This window comes from Magnolia sinica, chromosome 15 (assembly GCF_029962835.1).
Source record: "Magnolia sinica isolate HGM2019 chromosome 15, MsV1, whole genome shotgun sequence".
Lineage (NCBI taxonomy): Eukaryota > Viridiplantae > Streptophyta > Magnoliopsida > Magnoliales > Magnoliaceae > Magnolia > Magnolia sinica.
Window position 1 is genome coordinate 76,476,919 of NC_080587.1, and position 11,919 is coordinate 76,488,837.

Genomic DNA, 11,919 nt, shown 5'->3' on the forward strand with positions numbered 1-11,919 from the left:
TGGGCTCGATTCGAGGGAGCTAGGTCCTTTTTCTGTTTTTTTTTTTTTTTTCGGTGGTCCTTTATGATAGGTGAGCCTACCTCCCTTTTCTTAGTAGACCCTCCTGAAATACTTGTATGTGCCTTCACAGTTGTATTTTTCTGAAGCCATGAATATAAAAAAATTTCTTTCTACAAAAAAAAAAAAAAGGTTGGTGGACATTTACTGGACGGTACCAATAGAACTTGTTTCAAGAATCAGAGGTTAAGATTTTTCAACCATTTTGATTTTGGGACCGAAACTTAGGTTCCAAAATTTACTCCTTTATAATTTAAGTTAATGTATGGCATGTGTGCAATTTTAGAGTGTTGGAGTGTTCCGTCCCTTGATATACATTGGTACATCATCCTCTAACATTTCGAACTTTCAGAGCGAGTGGTTATTTGTCATCGTATCAAAGTCATACTCAACCAGAGTAAATCTTAGTGTCAAAGGTTACCTTCCTTTCAAGGCTAGAAATTCACACAAATCATATGTATTTACTTCAAACGCAATTGCATTGCATGATTTCCTTACATGATACAAAAGTAATTATCATTTTTCCAAATGAAGGGAGATATATACACAAATCATATGTATTTACTTCTGTTGGGGAAAAAATAGTACAAGTCCGAAGGCTCGGCTATAGAATTAATGGACCGACTCTACTGATACCACCCGGTGATCCGAGGCAATAAGCCCGACCGAGGCAAGTAAGCAAAAAGCCTAAAGGAGGGACTTAGCTCGGGTTCTGGGGAATGAATCCCGACCGAAACTTAAAAAGTCATGAGCTACAAGGCAAAGTATACGAGATGCATAAAGTTGACTCAGTAAATGAAGCAACAGCATTCAAAGAGGCCAATTAAGGCCCGGAGCTCAGAAGCCACTCGACCGACCACTAAACCGACTCATATTTAGGTCAATTACATGGTCGGCTATCGGATTAAGAAAGGACATCGATTACGAATCGGTTCTATTTCACCCGACAGATGGCGAGCAACTTGATCCTTAAAGCTGGCCGAGACTAACTCATCATTAGAGTCAGTTGGGACCGAGCCAAGTAAGGAAAAGACTGTGTAAATAAGAACACTGTCTCGAAAATCAAGTAAAAGGATCCTCGATCCCGAAGATCTCGAGATCGGATGGAGACCAAAAACGAATTAAAATCAAAACTCCGAGATATCAAGAGAAGAATCCTTGCACGATGGGGCCCTCCTATTCCTATAAATACACAGGATCTCTAAGGTAAAAGGTATGCAGAAAACTTTCCTCAAAAACTTTTCCTCACGATCCTATCACTGACTTAAGCATTAGAGGTTTCCCAGCTCTAGTCAGGGTCTCTTTTGTCTCCTTCTTATGCAGTGAGAGGATGGAAGGAGACACACGAGTTTTTTGCATCAACAACTTCAAACGCAACTGAGTTGCATGATTTCCTCACATGATACAAAAGTAATTATCATATTCCCAAACGAAGGGAGATATATACATTGAGTTTGCATCACGCGTATAAGCATTAAATGAACCATGTGTGCAGGTTAGCAACCAGCGCCTGGGTGGGACCCTAGAGCGTGGGATGAGGGAGTAGCCACGTGGCAGCGCGGATGAAAGTCATGCTGATGAAGGGTTTGGCTTGGGCATCGGTCAGGACCTTGCCATAGCTCGCACGTTGGCTGGTGCTCGACCCTGGCCCCATGCATTTGTACTCCCCGTAGAAAACAGTCCTGCAAAAATGTGAGAAAATAATTTAAAGAGCGGAATATCTTAGACTGAGCCATAGTCAGGACCTAAGTTACCTCGTGACTCCGACTCGATATCACCTCAAGCCCAGTTGACTTTGCCGATTTTCAGGCCAAGTCGCCTCCACTGACTAGATGAGTCTCGCCGTGTCAAAACCAAGTCACATTCATGAGCGAGTTTCCTCATGAACCATTTCAATAACCTACTGAGTCAATCTGACTCGGGCGCGTTTAAGTCGAGTCACCATAATTTGGGACTATAGTGCCCAAAGCCCTTCTTTTTAGGAAAGAAGATGTAGAGAGATGGGTGTAAATAGTAGGTGGCTCATGATAAGTGAAGAAATCTAGTGAGATGAACTTACTGGTGACGGTCTAAGTATCCCTTATCATCCCATCCTTTAGGATTTACAAGGCTGTCCAAGTACGAGTATGCAAACACAACTCTTGAGCTTTGCTTCCATGCCCGACTCAGATAGACATTGCCACTGCCTGTAACTTTGCAGTGGAGGAATGAGAACCCGCTCTTGTCAGCCACGCTGTTCCTTGCTTGTGCTGTGATTGCAATAGCACCCTTCCCCACTGAGTGTAGCTCACAATTCTGCAATGATCCACAAACCATTAAAAATGAGTTGACTCACTGAGTTGACGAGTATCCAGTGATTCGGGACAGAGAGAGAACCTTATAGATGGACCTTCCATTGCCGAAGATAAAATCAACGGTGCCCTGAATGAAACAGTCCTGGAAGAAATGGCGGCCTATATCATCGCAGAGAGTATCTTGGTATCCATAGAACTTGCAGTTATAGAAAGCTGCTTTGTCGCCGGATATACGCATTGCAACTGCCTGTCCTCCTTGTGCTCCAGGTGCTGGCTCTGGAGCTGTGTTCTAGAAGTTAAGATATAAATAAATAAATAAATGAATTCCAGAGGTGTTGAATCCAGAGTCATGAAATGTTTTATTACCCATAACTTGCCTTAGAATCTCAAATATACGGTTGGGCCCACTTCGTCGACCATTAAAAACATATACAACAATAAGACTACGTAGGAGCTTGGAACGTGGGGCTGAAAATCCTGACCCTTAAACATAACGTTGGAATGTCCAAACCAAATGGACGGTTCAGATGCTCTAGCAACGTCTAGAAGCTTTCATGGCATTTGAAACGCCACATGCTATGGTTATTGGAATTTCCACGTTTTACACGTGTTGTGGCTGTGGATGGTGGATTTCCAAACGTTTGAAACTGATGGATTAAATGTAGTTAGTGGTATAGAATGAGGGCATATTAGGTATTTCACATTAGGTGCAAAAGCCTATAAAAGGCACATTGTGTAGCCGATTACAATAAGTGCGTGCAGCAGTGCAGCAAGTGAAAAGCAAGAAAAAAATAATTAAATAAAAAAGGTTTTTATTTAAATAATAATAATAAAATAAAACCAACAAACTGGTATTAGAGCGAGACAATCCCGTGGGACCAGGTATAGTTTGAAGGTTCAGATCGTGTGATCAAGGTGTTGCCACTGCTACGCCAAGAAAAAGGTGTTGTTGATCCGTAGTGTGAAAAAGTGATGGCGTCCATCCAGCCGTAGATTCCAAAGTTATCTAAGGATAACTATGAAAACTGGTGCATCCAGATGAAGGCTTTGTTCGGATCCCAAGATCTATGAGATATCGTCAGTGATGGGTATGTAGAACCCACAACGGAACAAAAAGCTCTCTACACCGCTGATCAAAGGGCGGTCCTCAAATATCAAAGAAAGAAGGACAAGAAGGCTCTATTTCTTGTCTATCAAGGGTTGGATGAGTCTACCTTTGAACGGATCGCTGAAGCGACAACATGCAAGCAAGCATGGGATATTCTTAGCACAATCTTCAAAGGAGTTGATCGTGTGAAGAAGGTTCGTCTCCAAACTTTTAAAGCCGAATTCGAGACCTCACACATGAGGGAACGTGAGACCATTTCTGATTTTTTTTCAAGGTTACTTGTTATTGTTAACAAGTTGAAAAGAAATTGTGAAAAGATCGAAGATGTATGGGTTGTTGAAAAAGTACTTCGATCCCTCACGACCAAATTTGAACATGTGGTTGTTGCCATAGAAGAATTAAATGACTTAAAAAATCTGTCCATTGAAGAATTAATGGGCTCGTTGCAAGTACATGAGCAACGAATGCAAAAGAATGCGGGTTCAATGCTTGAACATGCCTTAGAGTCTAAGTTGACTCTAAATGAACAAAAGAATGGTCATACACAACGAGGGGGCCATGGCACTAGCAATCGTGCAAGAGGCAGAGGGCATGGATATTATCCAAGCCAATCACAAAATCAACAAAAGACTATCAATTTTTGTGGAAGAAGAAATGGTAGAGGTCGTTCCATGCGTGGTCGTGGAAATATAAAAAATATTCAATGTTATAATTGCAACAAGTTCGGCCATTATGCTTCAGACTGTTGGAGCAAACCAGTAGATCAAGATGAGCATTCTAATTATGCAGAAGCATCAAATCATGAAAAATAAGACTCCACACTTCTTCTTGCACAAGAAGAAGCATATGATCAACATGACGTGTGGTATCTCGACTCTGGTGCGAGTAACCACATGTGTCGAAAGAAGGAGCTGTTTGTGGAACTGGCAGAAGATGCTCATGGAAATGTGAGTCTAGGAGACTCATCAAAAGTTCCTGTGAAAGGTAAAGGAAAAGTTAAAATCTATCAAAAGAATGGTGTGCCGAATTTTATTTGTAATGTGTATTACGTACCAAACATGAAAAGTAACATCCTCAGTATCGGCCAACTCCTTGAGAAGGGGTATGTCATACACATGGAAAACCATTCTCCCTCTATAAGAGATGCACACGGGAGACTTATGGCTCAAGTCCATATGGCAAAGAATCGCATGTTTCCGCTCCATATTAACACAAAGGCTGAGAAGTGTCTCTATGAACTCGTGAAGAAAGATTCATAGAGACGTCATCTTTGCTTTAAGCATCTCCATTTCAGTGGCCTTAAACTCTTATCCTTATCAAGTATGGTACATGACTTGCCAGCTATTGAAGCTCCAGAACATGTGTGTGAGGTGTGCACACTCGGCAAGCAACAAAGGAACTCCTTTCTGAGTGGAGTATCCCGAAGAGCAAGAGAACCATTGCAGTTGGTTCACACTGACATCTGTGGACCATTGGAGCCAATATCTCTTAGAGGTAATAAATACTGTATTACCTTTATTGACGATTTCAGTAAAAAATTGTGGGTGTATGTAATCAAAGAAAAGTCTACTGCTTTTACTATTTTTAAAAATTTTAAAGCTCATGTTGAAGTTGAAAGTGGTCACAAAATTAAAGTACTAAGATCTGACAGAGGTGGAGAATACACCTTAAATGCCTTTCGAGAGTATTGCAGGGAACAAGGCATCAAGCAGCAACACACTGCAGCCTACACGCCCCAGCAGAATGGCATTGCGAAGCGAAAGAACCGCACCATCCTCGACATGACAAGAACCATGCTCAAAGAGAAAGGTATGTCAAAAAGCTTCTGCCTACTTGCATGTACTACCTACTTGCTCAATCGGTGTCCAACCAAGAGCGTAAGAAACATGACACCACAAGAAGCATAGAGTGGCTACAAACCGAGCGTGGCGTACCTAAGGATCTTTGGGTGTGTCGCATATGCTCAAGTTCCAGAAACGAGAAGGAAAAAGCTTGATGATCGTGGCGAGAGGTGCATCTTCATCAACTACAGTGAAGTATCGAAGGCGTACAAGCTTTACAACCCACTAACCAATAAAGTGGTGGTGAGTAGAGATGTAGTATTCTGCGAGGAAGATGCATGGAAATGGAACGAGGAAGATTCAGCCAAAGAAAATCAAGTCACGGTTAAAGAACATGAAGAAGAGAAATATGAGAACCAAGAGCAGACACCTGCAACACCCTCTTCCATCGAAAAGTTTGCACACAGAAGTCCAGCGATACGTTCCATCTCCTCTGGAAGTATTCCATCAAATCAAAATTCAGCCAGCACGTCATCATCCAGTTCTCCTTCACCCTTGACTCCTATCAAAATGAGGAGCCTAAACGATATCTACGCCGAAACTGAGGAAGTAAATTTGTTTTACTTGTATGCGGACCACGAGCCTCTTATATTTGAGGAGGCCGTAGAAGAAGAATGCTGGAGGACGGCTATGGAAGAGGAGATCCAGGCCATTGAGAAGAACAATACATGGGATCTGACTTGACTTCCTCAAGGCCAAAGAACTATTGGCGTCAAATGGGTGTACAAGATCAAGCGAAATGCTGATGGTGAAATAGATCGCTACAAGGCAGGGCTCGTAGAAAAGGGTTACAAACAGAAATACGAGGTGGATTATGAAGAAGTCTTTGCTCTTGTTGCTCGCCTTGACACTGTTAGGATGATTATCTCCCTTGCAGCCCATCATAGTTGGATGATCTACCAACTAGATGTGAAATCTACATTCCTGAATGGAATTCTGGAAGAAGAGGTCTATGTTGACCAGCCTGAAGGTTTTGTTGTTCAAGGGGAGAAACACAAAGTGTATTGACTAAAAAAAGCCTTTAATGGGTTGAAGCAGGCTCTTCGTGCCTAGAATGCACGCATCGACAACTATCTTCAAGAGAACGGCTTCACCAATTGTCTATATGAGCATGTAGTCTACATTAAGAAACATGCTCATGGCGACATCCTCATAGCATGCCTATATGTTGATGATCTGCTGTTCACAGGAAACAGTCGACCGATGTTTGATGAATTTAATAAGGCCATATTTAAGGAGTTCAAGATGACCGACGGAAGTCTAATGTCATTTTTTCTGGGCATTGAAGTGAAGCAACAACATGGTGACATCTATATATCTCAGAAGAAGTATGTCAGGGAATTGTTTGAAAAGTTCAAGATGCCCGTTGCAATGCCGTAAACACGCCTGTATCAACGGGCTTAAAACTGACAAAGGACGGAGAAGGAAGAAGCGTTGACTCGACTATGTTCAAGAGTCTGATTGGAAGCCTAAGGTACCTCACAATCACAAGGCCAGATATCGTCTACAGTGTTGAGCTTCTAAGTAGGTACATAAAAGCACCAAAAGAATCACATTAGCTAGCTGCAAAAAGAATCCTCAGGTACGTCAAAGGAACAATGGAATTCGGTCTTTTCTATCCATATGATGATGAAACAATGTTGTATGGATACTCAGACAGTGATTGGGGAGGTGACCAAGATAAAAGGAAAAGCACCACGGGATATGTTTTCTATCTTGGATCGACTGCTTTCACATGGAACTCAAAGAAGTAAAGTGTTGTTACTTTATCCACATGTGAAGCAGAGTACGTGGCAGTATCATCCACGGTCTGTGAGGCGATTTGGTTGAAAAACCTGCTAAAAGAGCTGAAGCATCCACAGGAAGGATCCACAGTTATATATGTGGATAACAAGTCAGCAATCGAACTCTCAAAAAATCCGGTGTAGCATAGAAGGAGCAAGCACATCGATACTCGATACCATTTTCTCAGAGATCAAGTGAAGCAGAAAGTGGTGAAATTGGAGTACTATCATAGCACTGAATAGGTCGCAAACATATTCACCAAGGCATTACCAACTGATACATTTAGACGACTAAGATCGATGCTTGGAATAAAGCCTGTTTTGGTTTGAAGGGAAGTGTTGGAATGTCCAAACCAAATGGACGGTTCAGATGCTCTAGCAATGTCTAGAAGCTTTCATGGCATTTGAAACGCCACATGTTGTGGTTATTGGAATTTCCACATTTTGCACGTGTTGTGGCTGGTGGATTTCCACACGTTTGAAACTGATGGATTAAATGTAGTTAATGATACAGAATGAGGGCATATTAGGTGCAAAAGCCTATAAAAGGCACATTGTGTCGCAGATTACATTTATAGAAGGCACATTGTGTAGCCGATTACAGTAAGTGTGTGCAGCAACAGTGCAGCAAGTGAAAAGCAAGAAAAAAAATAATTAAATAAAAGAAGTTTTTATTTTTATAGCTTTGTGGTGTGTAAGGTTCTAAGGCTTTGTAAAGCCAACACATAAGAGTGGCCTAGCCCATTGACAAAACAAACACGTCCAATTCCTACTCCCGACCAGAGCTATAGTCTCGCAGTACCGGTGCATATTAGCAACATTAGATTGTCTATGACGAGGGACACAGAGATTTCCTGTGCCCAGGCTGTGTGGGGCCCACAGAGATGTCCGTGACAAAGGCACTCCGTCCATCTGTTTTGAAAGACCACAGTAGGGCAGAAGTCTAATAACCAGGCAGATCCAAAACTCAGGTGGGCGACGCCAAACGAAACAGTTAGGAACGGAAAGGTGTACCGTTGAAAGAGCTGACAATGATGTTTATATGCCATCCAAACCATTCATATGGTTATAACCACTCAGATAAACTGCAGGCACAAATATCATCCTGACACAAAATTTCTTTCGCCCACATGAGTTCAATCCCCAATGTTTCATGTGAAATAGCCCAGATGAGTTTTTAATCTGCCTATTTTTTTAAACTCCATCCTACTGTGATCCTGCAATACAGATGGACGGAATGGATTTGTCACGGACATCTCTGTGGACCCCACGTTGCCCCATGCGCAGGAATCTAATTGCCCCCAGGCGTTCAATCCCGATGTTTCGCGTAGTGTGGGCTACATGACTTTTGGATCTGCCTGAATATTAGAATCGTGTAATTGTGATCTGTCAAAACAGATGGACGGAGTGGATTTGTCACGAACATATCTAGCCCCCACACCGAGGACAAGAATATCTCTGCTGAGGTCACAGGCAATCTGTTCCCCCGTGGGTGCGAGATAGAAATAGATCCAAACCTCAAATGTACCACACCATATAAAGCAGTGGGGATTGAACGCCTACTATGTTATTTGTGTTTTCACTTCGTTCAACCATTGGAAGCTTATGGATGTTTGTGTTTTCACTTCGTTCAGGTCTGCGTGACCTGATGAACAGGTTGGATGGAGAATAAATATCGTGGTGGGTTCTAGCAAGGTTTCAATGGTGGTCATCATTGTCCCCATTTCTTTATGTGGTGTGGTTCACTTAAGCTTTGGATCTACCTCTTTTTTGGGCTCATTCTCTATAATGATAGTGCAAAATAGATGGACGGTGTGGATATAACACATACATTTAGGGTGGGGTCCAAAGATCTTTGTCGCATCAACACACCACGAGGTCCTGGTACGCGCAAAAAAAAATAAAAAGTCCTAGAGAACAAGAGAAATAACAAGAGAACGGACCTGGAAGATGATATTGACGGCCATGAAGAAGTGTGACTCCACTGCGACCGTCGCGCTGTATATAGTTCCATACTTCGCAGCTGTCCCATCGAATGTAATGGTCGGCATTGCATTCAGCTCCCCATAAAATGTGATGAACGGCCGAGATCGATCCACCAACACCTTCTCCTTATAAATCCCAGGCCCGATCTTTATAATTGTGCGGTGTGAATTCCCTGCTGGGACGCTGTTAACGGCATCCGTTACAGTTTTGAAATCACCCTTCCCATCTTGACTCACCGTTATCACCTGTCTCTTTTTCTCTGCCACCACCAACCGGGGTTCGAGCTTGGTGTCGATCCCGCTTGCAATCTCAGCCCTCCGAGCATTGAATGCCATGGTATTGACCGAGATCCAACGGTCGAGATCGGCTGAGTTGGCAGGGGTTGGAACATCAGTGGATATCGCTAAGCTGAGAAGAATAAACAGAATGGTCGCAGCGAGCGCTCCCTGCGTCACACTTCCGGCCATTTTTCCGATCACCAGATGATTTTGTGGAGGGAAGAAGAGAGGTGGATTTATAAGCTATGGAAAAACTAAAACAAAACCGTAGAGCTGGCTTTAACGTATTTTCGTTCATGCAGTAGACAAATGCCCTTAATTTTATAAGAAATTTCTAGAATGCCATTAGTTTCAGAGTATTTTGCACGTGCGTATTGGTAGTTATTTGATACTCTGTCAGCCTACGATGATTGACACTCGCATGCCAAGAAAATTTTCACGTGTCACATGTGTTGCTCAATATAAACCGTCTAACTCATGGTACCTTGCGTAGATAGACCACTCTAATAAAATGATATTAATTGGACTATTCAAAATTCTGATAGATTGAGGTACGTTAATTTTTTTTTACTTTAAACCGTTGATTGGTTTTGGTTTAACCGTCCAATAGATGTCCACCAATCAAGCAGGTAAGTCATTATTCAAGTGTAAGTTTGAGTTTATGACCCATTTAAACTGGAATCCCACTATTTGGAAGTTTGAATTATTACATGTATATCACGAATATAATTTGTAATGCATATGAACCATCACACTCTCCATGAGAGTCTTTTACCAAGCGTCATGTGAGTTCTTTTGGGCTATTCTGTTCACGCGTGATCTTGTTGAGATCGTTTGGCTAGTGTCACGACCTACCTTCGTTCACCTTCCGCACCCAATGGGTCCCAAACGAAGAAATGGGTCGATGGTTCTTGATGAAGAATTTTTTTAAAAGATATACTTAAATAATGATCTTGACCATTGATTTGTAAGATCAGTATAGCGGTACTTTGGTATATAATTTTTTAATTAATACCAAAGGTGAGAGCACACCACCTATAGGGGCTCGTTGTTGAGCTTGTGACATACGGAAGAGGGTGAAACAATAATGAAAAAGACCATTTTCATCCTCATAAAGTTGACAAAACTTTGAATCCATGAGAAATAATAAGAGAAAAAACTCAAATATTTTATCACATAGTAATACAAGATTATTTGATTTTATTTATATGAAAGACTAAAAACTCTAATGCAAAATTATCCAAAATAGAAAAAGAAAAAAAGAACCCCTCCTAAATGACTAAATTTGTCCAAAGTAGTAATGTCAAGTAAATTTTACCTGAGTATTTGTTTACTCCCCAAGTATAGGGTTGTGATGTAGTAATAAAATCGGTAAGACCGAGGTCGAATCCCAAGGGACCGATATCTGTACGTTGTCTGAAACTAATTAGAACTAAAACTAGAATGAGATGAAATTTAATTCGAGTTGTAATTTGAGTAATAAGAGTGAACGCTAATCTAAAACTTAAGTAATTTAGATGAAGGAAACTAGGGATTCAGAGGATCCACTTGTAGAGATCAGGGAGATCTTATGCCTGCATCAGGAATCATAGAAATCAAACTGAACTTACTTGATTTAGTCTTCATGAGATGAAAGGTATATGAATTTGAATGGATTCCATCACCAAACCATGCCCAAGAAACAAAGTTAACAACAGAATTAAACTAATCACCAACCAATCAACATGCTATGAAGGTTAGGAAGGGTACCATCATCCTACCATGCCCAGGAGACGATGGTGAACAACAGGGCTTCCTAACGTCATAAACATAACAAGGGAAAAGGAAATATTCAAAGCCATTGCAGACCCATTGTAATTTCAGTCACAACAGACCATTAAAGGCTAAAAACAAATTCAGTTCATGAATTTACATTAAAAGCATAAAATAGAATCTCTCATCTCGCTACAGGCTTCACCTCTTAGCCCTAGCTAAGAGGGTTAGCTTAGAAAAGACATGATTAGGCTATTCTCTTAAAATTAATAACAAAATAAAAACATAAAAAAAAAACTTCTAAAAGAAAGACACTTCTCTGTTTCTCTTCCTCTCTCCCTGACGTCCAGCCAAAGCTCCTTCCGAAAACTCCCCTTCCCTCTCCCCCTCTTTCTTATAGTCCTCTTTCTTATAGTCACCCAGCCCCTGGAGAGGGAGTTACACACTCCTCTTTGCGCAGCCAGTGGTCCAGCAGCGTGCGCAGCAAAAAGAAAAACACTTGCGTTTAGATCGAGTGCACGATGAAAGTGAAATCAGTCCGGTCGATCCGACCACCTAGGAGGAGTTTAGACCCCAGAATCTGTAACTTGAATGGTCTGGATCAACAAATAGATCGACGGAGATGGGCCACCACTGTCCGGAACGTCCGAAAATTTCGGACGTGCGTAATATACGCACCAGAGCTGCGCTGAGTTCTCGGTGGGGTACAAAATCAGTGTCAGACGAGAAATCCACCACGTCCATTGCGTTCTCCTCGAAAAACCGTTCAGAACAGGCTGATTTGTCTCGAGTTTGATGCGGCCCATGGTACCAAATCTT

At 41.7% G+C, this 11,919-nt stretch overlaps 1 protein-coding gene across 1 annotated transcript; it reads right to left on the bottom strand.

Annotated features, from left to right (window-relative positions):
- Positions 1–1,579: 1,579 nt before the first annotated feature.
- LOC131227003 (putative pectinesterase 63) lies at positions 1,580–9,537 on the bottom strand. Its single transcript, XM_058222690.1, has 4 exons — positions 9,028–9,537; positions 2,434–2,640; positions 2,117–2,352; positions 1,580–1,739 (listed from the first exon to the last, which is right to left on the bottom strand). Exons 1-4 carry the CDS (start codon positions 9,535–9,537, stop codon positions 1,580–1,582), a joined length of 1,113 nt encoding a protein of 370 aa, XP_058078673.1.
- Positions 9,538–11,919: the final 2,382 nt, after the last annotated feature.

Excerpts from the sequence above, each read along its gene's own strand:
- LOC131227003 (XM_058222690.1), bottom strand. The coding sequence starts at position 9,537 with ATGGCCGGAAGTGTGACGCAGGGAGCGCTCGCTGCGACCATTCTGTTT. Across the intron at positions 2,641-9,027 it reads CCGTCAATATCATCTTCCAG|AACACAGCTCCAGAGCCAGC; the intron begins GTCCGTTCTCTT and ends CTTAACTTCTAG. Across the intron at positions 1,740-2,116 it reads GGATACTTAGACCGTCACCA|GACTGTTTTCTACGGGGAGT; the intron begins GTAAGTTCATCT and ends ACATTTTTGCAG.